The sequence below is a fragment of the Genypterus blacodes genome, unplaced genomic scaffold (genome assembly GCF_046128005.1).
Source record: "Genypterus blacodes isolate CSIRO-AG114 ecotype Tasmania unplaced genomic scaffold, CSIRO-AGI_Gbla_v1 ptg000112l_1, whole genome shotgun sequence".
Classification (NCBI taxonomy): Eukaryota; Metazoa; Chordata; class Actinopteri; order Ophidiiformes; family Ophidiidae; genus Genypterus; species Genypterus blacodes.
Genome location: NW_027466916.1, coordinates 2124688 through 2139382, shown reverse-complemented (window position 1 = coordinate 2139382; position 14695 = coordinate 2124688). Strand labels below are relative to the sequence as shown.

The 14695-nt window shown below is 46.2% G+C and overlaps 2 protein-coding genes across 7 annotated transcripts; one reads left to right on the top strand and one right to left on the bottom strand.

The window, feature by feature from the left end:
• Window positions 1–622: 622 nt before the first annotated feature.
• Window positions 623–14690, bottom strand: arel1 (apoptosis resistant E3 ubiquitin protein ligase 1). 6 transcript variants are annotated; one of them, XM_076161542.1, is made up of 23 exons: window positions 14601–14690; window positions 14423–14517; window positions 10541–10803; window positions 10213–10381; window positions 8531–8751; window positions 8257–8328; window positions 7821–8047; window positions 7492–7729; window positions 7222–7391; window positions 6929–7109; window positions 6551–6795; window positions 6391–6468; window positions 6152–6293; window positions 5944–6065; window positions 5769–5844; window positions 5584–5693; window positions 5298–5477; window positions 4840–4965; window positions 3676–3805; window positions 3532–3590; window positions 3343–3432; window positions 3065–3240; window positions 623–2985 (listed from the first exon to the last, which is right to left on the bottom strand). In XM_076161542.1, exons 3-23 carry the CDS (start codon window positions 10686–10688, stop codon window positions 2883–2885), a joined length of 3063 nt encoding a protein of 1020 aa, XP_076017657.1. In that variant the 5' UTR covers window positions 10689–10803; window positions 14423–14517; window positions 14601–14690; the 3' UTR covers window positions 623–2882. The 6 variants fall into 6 exon arrangements, with proteins under 6 accessions (XP_076017657.1, XP_076017658.1, XP_076017656.1 ...); XM_076161543.1 differs by having other exon boundaries at window positions 14423–14664; XM_076161541.1 differs by lacking the exons at window positions 14423–14517; window positions 14601–14690 and adding an exon at window positions 11621–11670.
• fcf1 (FCF1 rRNA-processing protein) lies at window positions 11672–13865 on the top strand. The gene is made up of 8 exons (XM_076161550.1): window positions 11672–11754; window positions 12258–12322; window positions 12459–12533; window positions 12618–12766; window positions 12886–12958; window positions 13233–13320; window positions 13424–13518; window positions 13641–13865. The coding sequence occupies exons 1-8, from the start codon at window positions 11752–11754 to the stop codon at window positions 13687–13689; spliced, it is 597 nt and encodes a 198-aa protein (XP_076017665.1). The 5' UTR covers window positions 11672–11751; the 3' UTR covers window positions 13690–13865.
• Window positions 14691–14695: the final 5 nt, after the last annotated feature.

The window sequence follows — 14695 nt, the reverse complement described above, 5'->3', positions numbered from 1 at the left end:
AGATATGACTCAGGAGCTCAGCACGCAGCCGAGGAAGAGCGTCTCCCATCGCTTCCTCGGCAGATACGGCTGCCAGTCAGGCCGGCAGCCGGGAGGAGAGGGATGCGCTTGTCGGGACGGAGATTTGGAAAGGTCGATTTCATTAAAGCCTCCAGCAGTTTATTTGGTTATGTTGGTGAGGTATGTGTGTGTGTGTATGTGGGGGGAAACGAGCCCCGTCTGCAATGGAGGGGATTTAAGCTCTCACAGACAGTTGGAGACGGTAAGTGTGGAGGGTCAAGTGCAGATAGGAAAGCCCCCTCATCAGTTACGGCTGCTAAGCTGTCCTGAGGGGGGAGAGAGGGGGGGGGGGGGGGGGGGGGGGCTGGGGGGGGACGCGCCATGTGCACACACTGCCCCCCTGTGGCGAAAACATGCAACGGCGCCGCGATCATAGCAGGGCAAAAATACAGGGAAATGGAATACATACTTTTGACACTTTGTACTCTAATGAAAGTCAACATGTTTATTTGTTAGTAGATTTAGTGTCATAATGAAAGTTCGGGGGCAGATTGAGGCCTGCAGCTGCATCAACATGTCCTCCATCCACAGCTTCACCCCGGAGCACAAAGTCAGATCAAACTGAATGAAGTCTGTCACTTTTTATTCCCATAAACAAATGACCTGCAGTTCAAGGAATCCCAAACATTCATCAGCAGAGGCTTACCATTAAAAAAACAAAATTATCCCACTTTTAGATTCATATGCAAGTATTTCACAATATTTACATCGCTAAAAAAAAAATCCAAGTCAAACTCCGGCCAACACCAAACTATCTAATCCACAAACCATCCAAACAGAAGGCAGTAGTAGATGAAAGCTAAACAGGAAACAAGGACAGAGAAGCAGAAGACAGACGCGTCGTTTTCACATTTTCCCCACCATGATCTTATCTAATGAGATTCAAACTACAGACCATGTTTACTCCTTTATACAGGCGCTCCAGACACCACAGACTAGAGAAGAGACCTACTTCTGTCTTTTAAATTAATAAGCACTTATTAACATGTTCACTCTTCTTATCCTCGGTACATCAGGTCAACATTGCACAACCCAAACAAAACACAGATCCGTAAACCGGCTCGTAAAGTGTTCAACACTGTGAGAGGCGATCAGACGCACAAGCAGAGGAGCAGAGAGGCCTCGAGTCAGAGCGGAACCACTCGGAACTGTGCCGATGCCAGAAATTCCAATGTGCAGCCGTGAATACCGACACACACACACACTACCGCTCAGCGAGAGTTCTCATCTTAAATAAATCTCAGCGGCCATCAGTGAAGAAGAAGAAGAAACGCGAGGGATGGAAGCTTCAGAGCGGAGATGAAACCTGGAGCAGTGTGTTTCTACTCAAGTGAAATCATTGAGAGAGAGACACACACACATACACACGCACACCGGCTGACAGCTCACAATATTACACATGACTGACGAATATGTAAACCCAAGAACACCAAGGAATTACAGCACAGTTATAAACAGAGGAAGAAGAAGAAGAAGAGGAAGAAGAAGAAGAAGAAGAAGTTGGCTTGGAAACTCCAAAGTCTTTCCAATAAATACAGATTTCCAATAACACATAGGAAGGACACACAAGGATGACGTCGGGGGCAGAAGAGAGGCAGCGAGGAGCGAAGCTGTACATGTACCTTTGCATACACACACACCCGTGTCAGAAAGATGTACAGGTGCCAAAGGAGATTCTGAGGTAAACCGATAAAAGGCTGCAGAGTCCGAAATATGAAGCGTTCAGCGTTTCACACTGGGCTGTTCACCCCAGACACACCCCACACACACACACACACACACACACACACACACACACACACACACACACACACACACACACACACACACACACACACACACACACACACACACACACACACACACACACACACACACACACACACACACACACACACACACACACACACACACACACACGCACACTAAATGTATAGAAAATGTCAGAATAGTACTTTTTCCTGTTAGTGTGGACTCTGGATACAATCAGAGGCAAAGGTCATGTCTGTAAGTATAAGGCAGATTATAAAACACAACAAAAACAGAGATTTAACAGTATGGGTCAACAAGATTTCAGTTTAAAAACTCCTATAAACAATATGAATTACTTGGCTTTTCCTTAAAACCCATTTCTCTCCCACGGAAACAAAATAAACAAACAAACTCTCCCCCGGTCAAACGTGCAAAACAAGAACCAAACCTAAATCCCTTCTCGTCAAAACGTCAAACCAAAAAGATGAAAACCTTCCTATACACCCACCCACACACACACACACGCATACACACACACTATGTACAGTTAGAGTGAAGTAAAAGAGTGATATCATATATTTACACACACTAACACACACACACATCAGTCCCTGATCGGTTAAGGCCAAAGTGCTGCGGGCGCTCAGGTCGCTGCTGTTGCACTCGAGTGTTCCTCAGTTTGCCGAATGTGAAAGAGAAAAGCAGGTATAGATAATACATAATACTCAAGGCCGTCGCACCAGCGTCTGTCGTCTCTAACGTATAAAATCTAAGCCGTCTTTAGCATCCGGAAATAAAATCAGACCCAGGTTTTGCCTTTTTTTTCCTCAGCAGTTCATCGTTAACTTTTTTTTCGTTACAAAAGCAAACATAGGTGTATTTACATGGAGTTCATGTGATGGCATCCCTGTTCCTGCAGCGCCCTCTAACCCTGAAAGAGAACACACAGTGCGGGGAGTCCGGGTGGTCGGTCGTGAGGTGCCGTCGGTGTTTAAATGCAGATTAACGTAGGGAGTCAAAGCACCAGAGAGGGCAGAGGTCGGCGCTCTCTCGGGGCCGGAGGGGCGGAGTCAGAGCATGCCGAAGCCCTCGCTGCCCTCGCTGATGGCCAGCTTCAGCATCTTGTGCAGCTCCTCGTAGGAGTCATAGGTAGGGAGGCACAGCTGGTTAAAACTGCACAGAGAAGGGAAGGATGCTGGTTAGAACATTCCAGCAGATCAATACTGTGTGTGTGTGTTAAAAGGCCTCTCACCAGGTGTGTGCGGTGGGCAGGGTGCTGTGCGTGGGGGCGGCGATGATCTGGAAGGAGGGGCAGAGGGTGTTGAACCCGCCGGGGGGGAGCTGAGAGGAGCCGGTGGTGAACTGCAGCAGGCGAGCCAGCTCCTCCTGGGTGAAGCTGGACACCACCGTCCAGAACCACTTCATCACCTGTAGCAACGGGAAAACAACAACAACAACAAACACGTTCAGGACGTTCCCAGCAATGGAGGGAAACAACGGCGGGGAATTTTCCATGACGTCTCTCCATACCTTCTCTCTGAAGTGCCAGGATCCTCCGACGATGACGGCGTGAGCCTTGAAGTCCTGCACGTTGATGTTCCCGGTGCCGCACATCAGCAGCTAGAGGGAGGAAATGACGGATGACATCACCTATCAGTCTGCAGTGTATTGATTAACATGGACATGGACACGACTTGAGCTTTCTAACACGACGCGTACCTCCAGCTCGTTCTCGTCGAATATGGCTAGGAGGTTTTCTGGAACCAGCTCGTTCAAACCTGCGATTGATCAAGAGGCCAGGTGATTGCGTGCACATGTCGGTACCTTCCTCCTTAGATCAGCGTGATCAGTGCGCTTCCTTACCTTTCAGGAAGTGTTCCACCTCATCTCTCACCTGACTGGCCAGCCTGTACTGAGCCAGCAGGTTGAGATAATGCATCTTGTTCTCATTGGTGACGGCGATCTGAGCTCCCCCCGATATCAGCTCCACCACCTACAACAGAGAGGAGCAGCACTCAGTATGATGAAGAGGAAACACACTGTATGTATGCACACACACACACACACACACACACACACACACACACACACACACACACACACACACACACACACACACACACACACACACACACACACACACACACACACACACACAGACACACACACACACACACACACACACACACACACACACACACACACACACACACCAGCAGCAAATTCTATGAGGTAACTTCTGTCATTTTTCCTCCCCTAAAGTGTAGAATAAAGACATTGACCCTCAGACACAGACTGTGGATGACGCTGTTGTACGCAATTCTGTAAATATTGTGTATGCGCCTCAGAGGAATAGCTGGTAGAAGTAAGTAAGCTGGGAGAGGCCTTGTTCTGTTTAAAAGCCTGTCAGGCCCGGAGGACACTCAGCTGCCTCTCAGTTGTTCGCCCGACGCAACATCACACTGTCGTCATCTTTACTTCACTAAAGGCCTAAAGTGCAGAACTGAGCCTTGTGAGTTTGTTTTTATACTCTGTATAATTGAGTCACGACTGAAGCTGCTATGCAGACGAACGTGGCTGTATGTTATGTTCACCATCTATTCATGCTGGAGTTGAGGAGGCTCAGTCTGCTGCCTTCAGGCGCCGCAGGCATACTAAACATCCAGTAGGAGGCGCTATAGTGGTGACACAGATTTTTGCCCTCTGCTGGCACTGGGATTACTACTACTGGGGATGGAACCCAGAGTTATGCAGCGACGGGCAAGTGATTGATCCCAGCGCCACAGAAATACAGCCACAAACTCGCTCGTTTCAGCTTCATAAATGAAGGTAGTGGGCGGTACAGATCCATGAATCATTCAACCGCAGCCTCTTAAATATCACTAACTCAACAATCAACGGTTTCCTTTGAGAAAGGGACGCCTGCCAAACAAGCAATGTGGTTTCTTTTTGGTTGGTTTATTGCTCCTTTCTCCTGTGAGATGACATCAGAGAGGAAAGCCGTCTCTTCCAAAAGTGTTGCCTCACCTTCTCCAGCTGCCCTGACTTGCTGTATTTCTCCTCGGCGAACACCAGGTCCATCTCGCTCACGTCATTGTTTAGGATGAAGCAGACTTTAGTTTTGTAGAACTCCTGGTCATCCGTCTCAAAGTACTGCGTGTGGGGGAGCAAAACCAAAAACACGGGAAAATGACATTTGGGAGTAAACATGGCATCTCTCCTCCTGGGCGGACGGATAAGAAGATGATTGAGTCGGCTTTGGTTTGTCGTTTGAAATTTAAGTAAGCTGGATAAACGGCAAAACACGCTGGTGAGGTTCTTTGTGAATTGAACCGCGCCAACAAACAAATTGGGATTCTTGGCTCTAGTGGGGAAAATGCGGCGGTGATAAAGACCAGCTGACAGAAAGTAAACAATGAAAACTAAACCTTCCAAATCCGACGAGGAGGGGGTGAAATCGAGAGGGAATACGCCGTGTTCCGTACCTTGTAGTTCATCCTGAGGCCGATGATCTGCGCCAGGAAGGAGCGCGTGAAGCGAGCGCGGACCAGCTGCTTGTAGGCTCCGCCCAGGGCCGACTCGTACAGGCACTTCCCCACCACGCGGCCCGCAAACTCGTACATCTTCAGGCGCTGGTGGGGCGGACGGTCTGCATTCGGGTGAACCTGGGGAGGGAGAGTGGAGGTCGATGTTCACGTGTTTCTTGAAGCGTTAGAGGCAAAAAATTTGAAGTAAGAGAGAAGAAGTAGCGGAAGAAGAGATGTAACGTACGAGGCCCTGGTTGTTTTCGCTGAAGCGTGTGAACAGGTTGTTGGAGGTATCAAAGAGGGTCTTACAGATCAGCTCAAACCACTCTCTGCGAGGTCCTCCCCAGTCCAGAGCTACGGGACAACGGTTACGTTAATCAACGGTAAATGAAAACAAACCAGCCTAGTTACATTGAGAAGTTCACCAACCTTCCTCATCCTGGAAGACCACTTCAAAGTTCTTACTCCAGTCTGACACGGAGAAGTTCCTCGTAGCCTTCAGGGACTGAACGACGGCGGGAAGAGAAGACAAAGGAAATTGAGATGATCGTCACACGGTCATGGGTCCGGCTTATTAATCAGCAGAATGCATGGAGACACTTACTGAATCTAAGATGGCGTATCGAGTGATCTTGAGGCAGGTCTTGGTGCGAGGTCTCTTGGAGTGGATGTGCCTGAGTTCACGTTGAAAGAAGTTCACCTTGTCTTGGAACGTTTCAGAGCCACCTGTGGACAAAACTCACTGTTACAGCCGCCGCCGTAGAGCTCGCTGCAGCTCGGGGGGAAAGCAAACGAATTGGCATCAAACTTACCAATGTTCTTGTGCAGGAAGCGGATGAAGGTGGCAGCCATGATGTTCCTGTCCTTGCAGCTGAGCTCCACGGGGGGCTGGAACCCATCGTCCACCACCAGGGTTAAGTATTTGTGAATGGGGTCGGGGCCGTGATACGTGAACTAGACGTACGGACGAGGGGGCAGAGGGTTTAGGTGAGACCATCGGACCTATGACGGGGAGATTCTAACAGCGTTCTGACAGCGTAGCTCAGCTTACCTTGGTACCTGGACACACTCGAAAGGTGAAAAGGCGCCACGGGATAAATTTTAGGTAGAACTCCTTCACGGATAGTTGCTGTTTGACAGGAAAGTGGAAGTTAACGTCACAGCGAAGCATTTTTTCAAACCTAACATCTCACAAGGGCAGGGCTTATTACCTTTGGCGATATGTAACAGTAGACCTTTTTTGGTTTCTTGACCTTCTCGGGTTGCCCCTCCACAGGAGAGTCGTGGTCGTCCTCCTCGTCTCCCATGGACGGCCTCCTGTGGGGGGCCAGCAGAGCCGAGGCTGGCAGCTGCCACGAGGAGCTGCTGTAGTTGCCGCTGCTGTACAGGTACGCCTCAAAGTAGATGCTGACACCCGGCGTGGACACATTCTTCTCCACGCAGGCCTTCTCATTCTCTGCAAGCGAGAGTGGAACAAAGCAAAGCACAGATGGAACAAAATATCGACTGAATCACAGGGAAAGAACATCGGAGCGTGACATTTAACCCAACAAACGCCATATTACAGGCAATGAATTAAATTTACAAACCACTGAGAACAATAATGTCGAATTCCCCGTTTCTGAGCGGCTGGTCCTTGTAACAGATGCAGGCCCGGAAACAGCCCGTCTTCCTGAGGGTGAGCTTGAGCAGAACCTGGCACTTCTGCTTGTTAGGGGTCACCGTCTTACTGTAGTAGCCCTCTAAGCTGTCATCATCCACTGTGCCCAGCTACAAAGACGGAGGAACACAAATCAACCCAAGCTCACCATTTAGAAACTCCTGTGTCTAATAATAGTTAGTTTAGCTGATAGAAGTTAATGAAATGGGTTTATTCTCTTACAGAGTGTACGTGGACGCTGTAGTTGACCTCGTCGTTGAGGGAGGCGGAGTTACTGGTGGGGTTTCCGTACTCGTCCCTGGGCTCGATCTGGAGTGTGTGCTGCTGCCCGCTGGTGAGCACCAGGGTGGAGAAATGGTAGACGATCTTGGTTTTGGATGGAACGACGGTGCCTGGAAGGGAACAACAGAGCAGAGAACAACACCAGATGAGACGACTGCTTCAAAACACAACATGGGTTTAAACACAGAGCGTAAACATTCACTGTCTTACCTGGCTGAAATATCTTGAAATAAGGACTGTAGGCCACATTCAGGCCGCCCAGCTTGACGGCGACCTCATAGCGTCCGGCCTTGCGCACAGTGAAGGCCACTTTGACTACGTTGGAATCCGCCTCTTGCAGAACCTCCTGTGTCACAGGTATGTCCAGCGGCAACTCAATGTGGGTGATGTTGACCTTCAACCCCACAGGCCGGTGGGCAGGGAAAGGCTGGCCGTTCTTATAATACAGCTGAGAAAACACAGACAATACACAATTAATACTCCTACTAAATCTAAATATCATTCATTAAGACACTAGAGGGACATCTGTGGGACCTCACCTCTACTCTGAAGCTCATAGTCTGTCCCACTTCCTGCGGCTCCTTCCAGTCCCACGACACCTTGCAGGAGCGTGGGTCCAGGTAGTTGCCCCGGACATAGTCGTAGATGCTGCGGTCACCGCGTCGCCCCGGTTCCTCATTCTGCAGGAAGCTGACTACCCTCGCTGCGAGCTCACAGAGGAACTTGATGGTGAAGACAAACGCGATGATGGAAACGGTAATTCCACCTGCCACAGGAGAGGACCAGGGTGAGCAGAGAGAAACTGTTACCACGGTTAAGTTCACTGGAATTGAGGAGACGACATGCAGAGAGTTTAAGGTTGTGAACAGGATTTAGAGCGGGCGTGCGTGCAGGAAAACAAAAACAGTGGCATTGGTAAATCCAGGTCATATCACAGCTGCCAGAGCTTAATCCAAACATTACCAGATGACTCACCAATCACGTAAAACATCAGGTCCCTTATCAAGAAGCACAGTGCCACAGTACAGCCAAATATGAGAGCTCCCGCTGAAAGACAGAAGGACATAATGAATCAATGATTAACCCCAGACCCTCTCTGGTTTCAGCCTGCAGAGTCACTGTTGACTGTTGACAATGTGAGGATATTTAAGCTGTAATCACACAATCAAGCTTGTTGTTAGTAGGAAATCAATGTTCTACGCCGCCGTTTCAATGACGAAAAATCTGTGGTCGTTCTGAAGATACTCACCAGCGGACCACTTCTCATTCAGACGCCTCTCAGCAAGGTTGTGCACCAGCTGGATCTCGTAGTCCTGGTCGCGGCTCCCTCTGGAGTTCTGGAGAACCTTGATCCCAGTGGACAGCTTTATGTAGTCTTCGTAGTAGTACCCCCAGGCGGCGAGGGAGAGCTGCAGTTGACTGTCGAACTGAGCGAGATCGTCCAGATTCCTACAACCCAGAGTCTTCAGTCTGCACACAGATATTCAGCGGGTGAAAAAAAAGCAACCATGTGACTGATCAAAGCGACTCATCATGATGACCAAACATCCTTATGCATGTCTGCCACAGTGCGTCACTCCACAAACCAGACACTCAACGCTGCAATATACTCAAGATTAATGTAAAGTTATGCCAACCTTCAGCCGTGATGCGGTGACGTAATGTGGTGCTTCAACACATCAAGAGGAACTCATTGAACTTCTATTGATTGGTATGTTGTATTACAGATAATAATAAGATAATAAGATATTCCAGATAAACTACTGGCAAAGAAAACAGATTCATAAATAAAATTACACAGCGTCCGGACTGAGGAGGGGATATTTTTTACATGGAAGAGAATGTTTATAATTACCGATATGACAAAAGATTCTTCCACCAAGTGATGAAATTGTTTTTTAAGTTTGACAAAAGACGCCTAAGCAGGCGCAGCTGTCTGCAGTGAGGTTTGGGCGTCTCGCATGTTCTTTTCTCCAGCTTCAGCAGAATGAATGCAGCCTTACTGCTCTGCTCTGTCCAGTGTGTGGTGAGGGAGAGGCCCTGTTAATCATTCTTTAATGTACTTACTATGTCATAAAACTAATTATTCTGTAAGCCTTTGTATTATTTTATCACTGCCACGCCTTTTTATCTTCCTTTCCCCAATTACACATTCACTCAGAGAAGTAATGTCTAACCTTTAATAAAATACATGAGGTGTATTTCCCTGCTTACTGTCCTTATTTTTCCAGCCAAATACTGTTTATGTCTACTTCATGTTTAATCATTAGTTGCTGACTTCAAAGCTCAGACAATCAAGCTTTTCATTCCAGCAAAGCAAAACAGCACTGAGGAGAAGCAGCGAGTGTGTGAATCATGACCTTTAGAATAAAGAACCATATATGATTTTTATATACGGTGTCATATCATATATGCCCCCAAATACACAATGTGCCATGTGTGTCTTTGCCGTGACTAAAACACTGTGACCTTTACAGTTGATTTTCCTTAGATCAAGCTGGCACAGCGTCATTCTTGATGAAGCAATAAGTGTGACTGCAGCTACAGAACCCCCCGGCCCACATGCACACACATCTGCAGAGCTGCAGGGTCTCACGCAGCAACAACAACAACAGTCTCTATGAAACACTCTGCTGCAGTGACCCTCTGAAACACTGCAGCCCTCACAGCTCACCGTCAGCAAACTCCAACTGCCATGAATGGAGAGGCTGCCCCCAAGTGGACATATGTTCAAGTATATAAAGCAAGCACCTGCCAACATGACCAATCGAAGACGTACAAGTCATGCAGGCTGCCTACTCTACTCTTAACAAGCTGGGAAACATCGATATTAATGACGTGCCAGAAGGAGATTGTTCCTGAAAGAGGAAACTCTTGTGATTGTATGCTTGATTAGTTCAAATATTACAGTTAAGACCTTTCATTGCTTACGTATGGTAGTAATGCTCCAGGTTCTGGGAACAAAGCCACTCCTGGAAGGCAAAATCCCGGAGCAGCTGGATGTGGGCTTCAGCGATTTCCCTCCAGCGTCGGTGCTCCTTCACCACCTCTTCCAGTCGACTCAGTACACTCAGACTCAGTTCCTCCAGCGACTGTACATCTGGAAGAGACACGCCAACGGCATATGTCAAACCTCCATTGACACAAGATATCTGAACCAGTTATACCACAACTCTCTTTAACAATAGAGCATTTGAATTCAGGTCACCAAACCTATACCTGCACATTGGATGAATCTCAAACAAAGTGACCCACTGACCTTCAAACAACCGTCTGTGTTCAGAGAGGCCGTGTCCTTGGAGCCATTCCTCAATCTGACTTTCTTTGCCTTTCTTCCACCGTATTTCCCAGAAAAAAACCCAAGACACCGAGCAGAGGAGACAGGTCAACAAGAAGCGGCGGTCCATCAGACCATCTTCAGCCTTCACTAAGACCCCTCCGTGCCCACAGGGAAACTACCACTCATGAGCCTCCCAGCCCAGCGGAGGACCAAACCGCTTTGGCTCCACAGATGAAAACCAGCTGGACATAAATATACAAGAGACAGTTTAAGTGAGAGAACATTAGCAGAGGAGCCTGAAAAGAAGTATTAGCTCCACTCTGGGAACTTTAACAGTGACTACTCTGCCAAGGAAGCATGCATATTTAAGCACAAGTGTTGGAGGCTGATGGAAGAATAACATTACATGCAATCCACAGCACTGAAATATGCATGAACAACTTAGCTGGAGAAGGATCATAACAAGTCTACAACCTTGGTTCAAACAGGACAAACAAGCCGCCTGACAAACAAAACCAAACAACACATTTACAGCCTAAACGGCCTCGAAAACGCAAACAAAAACTCGACAAGACGGTCGTGCTATTATATAATCAATTATATATTTACTTTCTTTTTGAGAGATCAGCTGGTAAAGATGTATCACAAACATAAACAACATAAACAGACCGCGTACTAACCTAAACTAAAAGCAGTGTAGCTGAAGTCGTGGCTCCGCTGGTGAATGGATGTTTACAAAGATGACAAAGCAGAGAGAGCGGGAGATAAACAAGCAAACTGTCTCCAGCCGAATACCTCAGATGCTACAAACAGCTGGGAGCTACTGCTAACTGTTAGCATCGCACAACTACACTGCTGTGTATGTAGCTTCATGCTAAGAGCTAACCGACTTAGCCAAACACTGACAGCGTCATTTAAGGCAGCTCAAACACGATACGTGACAATTCTCAAGATGCGCGTTCTGGCACGTCCACTACATCACACAGCCGAAAACACAGCCGCACACTGTAACACCGTAAACCGACATGAATGTGAGTGTTGTGAAAATTGTGCATCTACCTTTGTCTGCTAGCGCTAGCCTAGCAACCGGAAAATGCGCACAAGAGGTGTCGGATTTTGATGACGTCACTCGAAATCGCAGCGATACACGAGGGTGCCGGCAGCACAGAGCGCTCAGCTGGGGTTAAATCATGGTATGGAATATGTGTCTGTTATACACAACAGCTATTTTGATCATTCCTATCTTCCCGAGTTTGTTATTTTGTGTTTAACTGATCAGGAAGTGAAGCGTTTGCACTGCTACATAATGCTAAGATAGCTAGCAAAGCTAACGTTCAATAGCTAGCTTTACCAGCATTCGGCTAGTTAAAGGGAATATTCGTTAAAGATTCGTGGTCATTAAAGCGTTTATGTGTTAATTGAGTAATACAATAACTCTATAGATATCGTTGTAGCAAATATGTGTTTAGTCAAATACTACATTCAGTCAGAACTGCTGCTGAAGAACTGAAAGCTAAATCGAGTTTCCCTTAGCTGAAGAACTGACAGAGAGCAGTTAGAATAAAGAGAATATTCTGGATTCTCGTGACTCTCGCCAACATTTGCACAGCTATCTTTGTTATAAAACAGTGGTTACTGTTGTATAAACCCCCTCAGGCTGTTAACAGCTTCTGTAACTTTAATTTGTCCACTCCAGGGGAAGCAGAAGACCAAGAAGTTTGCAGTGATGAAGAGAATGATCAGTCTGAAAGATCAAAGAATGTGAGTTTGGCAGATTAATTATTGGTTTTTTTCCTTCCTTACCAGCTTGTTCATTCACTATGTCCCTGATTAGACACTTTGGCTTTAAGTCTTAAAGGTGCACCAAGTGTCAGCATCAAATCTCTTTGTTTTGTAGAAAAGAGAAAGACCGTGCTAAACCAAAAGAGACGAAGAAGAAGAAGGATCCATCCGAGCTCAAGCAGAGAGAAGTGTAAGCAGAGCAGACCGGAGCATGATTCAGTCCCGAGTGGAAGTTTTGTCTCATTAACTTGATTTGTTTTCACTCTGTGTGCAGGTCAAAGTACCCGTCATGTCTGTTCTTCCAGTACAACACACAGCTCGGGCCACCATACCACGTTTTAGTGGATACTAACTTCATCAACTTCTCTATCAAGGCCAAACTGGACATGGTTCAGTCTATGATGGATTGCCTGTATGCCAAATGTAAGTTCTCCTGAACGTGTATCTTATAATATTACATTATAACACCACCGTATAATTGTCCAGTAGAATATATTCAGTAATAACATATTCATTTCTTTCTCCATTTTCATCCAATCAAGGTATCCCGTACATCACAGACTGTGTTATGGCTGAGATTGAAAAGCTTGGGATGAAGTACAGAGTCGCTCTCAGGTACATAGATGGACATTATCCTGTATTACTTCCAAAACAAGAGCCAAACTTCAGCACCTGTGTGATACATTACTCTTCTTACTATAACAATGTTCCATTTAACAATATAATGCGAAATGCTCACACACGTTCAGTGTATAAATACTAATAATCACCCAGTGCCAGCTTTAAATACTTTGATCAGGCTACAGACTCCACCCAGTCCTCATCCAGCCAAAGCTCTGCACTGAGCCTCTTTTTCAGATTGTTGTTTGAAAGTGGTTTTGTGTTGCAGGATTGCCAAGGATCCAAGGTTTGAACGCCTGCCATGCAGTCACCAGGGAACATATGCCGACGACTGTTTAGTTCAAAGAGTAACACAGGTAATATCCATAAATGTGCATCAAACATTCATAACATTTTATATGCAGAGATTACAGATTAGAGGATAAATATATATGAATAATGTGAAATGTATTCTCACAGCACAAGTGTTACATCCTGGCTACGGTGGACAGAGACCTAAAGAGGAGAGTAAGGAAGATTCCAGGTGTTCCCATCATGTACATCTCAAACCACAGGTACCATCACTCACACTGTTTTCAGTCGTAAACAAACATTAGATAAAGGCTGATATGTTGTTCTGTAATCCACAGCAGCAGCATTAATAACAGAGTTGTGCTTACACTTGTTTGTCACACAGGTACAACATTGAAAGGATGCCTGATGACTATGGTGCTCCAAGATTTTAATATTTGAACTAAGCTGATTCTGTAAATAGACTTCCTGTTAAATACCATTTTCCTTTCATGTATAAAAGACATTGGGAGGTTGTTTTTGATCGACTAATTGCTTCAAGTTTTGTTTTTGTGATTTAAAGGTTTTGTAACAATTTATGGTTTAAATAAATGGATTAATGCAGAGCAAATCATCTTGACTATCAATTCTTTCAGTGTGCCACAAATATGTACAGGCTTGTTTGGTGTGTATATATATATATATATAAGCAACAATCAAGCTTTAACTCTTTCTCGCTACAGCCTTTAAAAGAATTTTTCTTTCCATAAGTGTTCCATTTATTGTTGTTATTGCAGCAGACAGCAGACTTCTTGTGTCACATGTTTTGTTTTACCTGCAGGGTTTGTGATTGAAATAAGCAAACAAAGCACACATTAAAGGAAAAACTAGTTTAGTAAAAGTACACAGGTTCTCTTGCTAAGACAACACGTGACATCACATGTTTCCTCGTGCTGCATAGAGAGCTCCAAGGCCAACCAACTGAATTTCGTGTCCCTATATTCACTCCAAACGGGTGAAGTTTGCTTTCTTTCTAAAGCACTTCAACGTATCACAAACATTACATTACAGCGAGCACTTGAACGCAGCATTAGTCAGGACCTTTCCGACGTGGATTCCTCATTGACACGTCAAACCTTCTTTCCTTCACTTGTAACTATAACAGGCACGAAACATCAAATTACTAACTTGTTGGGAATGCAGGCCGGGAAGGTCCTCAGAGACTCTCCGTTGTTTTTTTCCCCCACCCGCTATTCGACAGCATGGATATGATTGGACACTCGCTACCAAGTGACACAGAGACGTACTGTCAGTTTTGCAGGACGGTATGACAGTATAGTTGTGTATTGAAGCATCGTAACCGTACCTGTAACAGCACCTTTACCTCTCATCATAAACATGTAAACACCTTCAGTATTTGTTGTTGCCTCCATGAGGCTTCCTCCTTCTCCTCCTTCCTCC

Coding starts and splice junctions, on each gene's coding strand:
- fcf1 (XM_076161550.1), top strand. Junction 13,321..13,423: donor TAGTTCAAAGAGTAACACAG/GTAATATCCATA, acceptor GTATTCTCACAG/CACAAGTGTTACATCCTGGC. Junction 13,519..13,640: donor ATGTACATCTCAAACCACAG/GTACCATCACTC, acceptor TTTGTCACACAG/GTACAACATTGAAAGGATGC.
- arel1 (XM_076161542.1), bottom strand. CDS start 10,688: ATGGACCGCCGCTTCTTGTTGACCTGTCTCCTCTGCTCGGTGTCTTGG. Junction 8,048..8,256: donor CCTGATGTTTTACGTGATTG/GTGAGTCATCTG, acceptor CTCCTGTGGCAG/GTGGAATTACCGTTTCCATC. Junction 3,433..3,531: donor TCGACGAGAACGAGCTGGAG/GTACGCGTCGTG, acceptor TCCTCCCTCTAG/CTGCTGATGTGCGGCACCGG.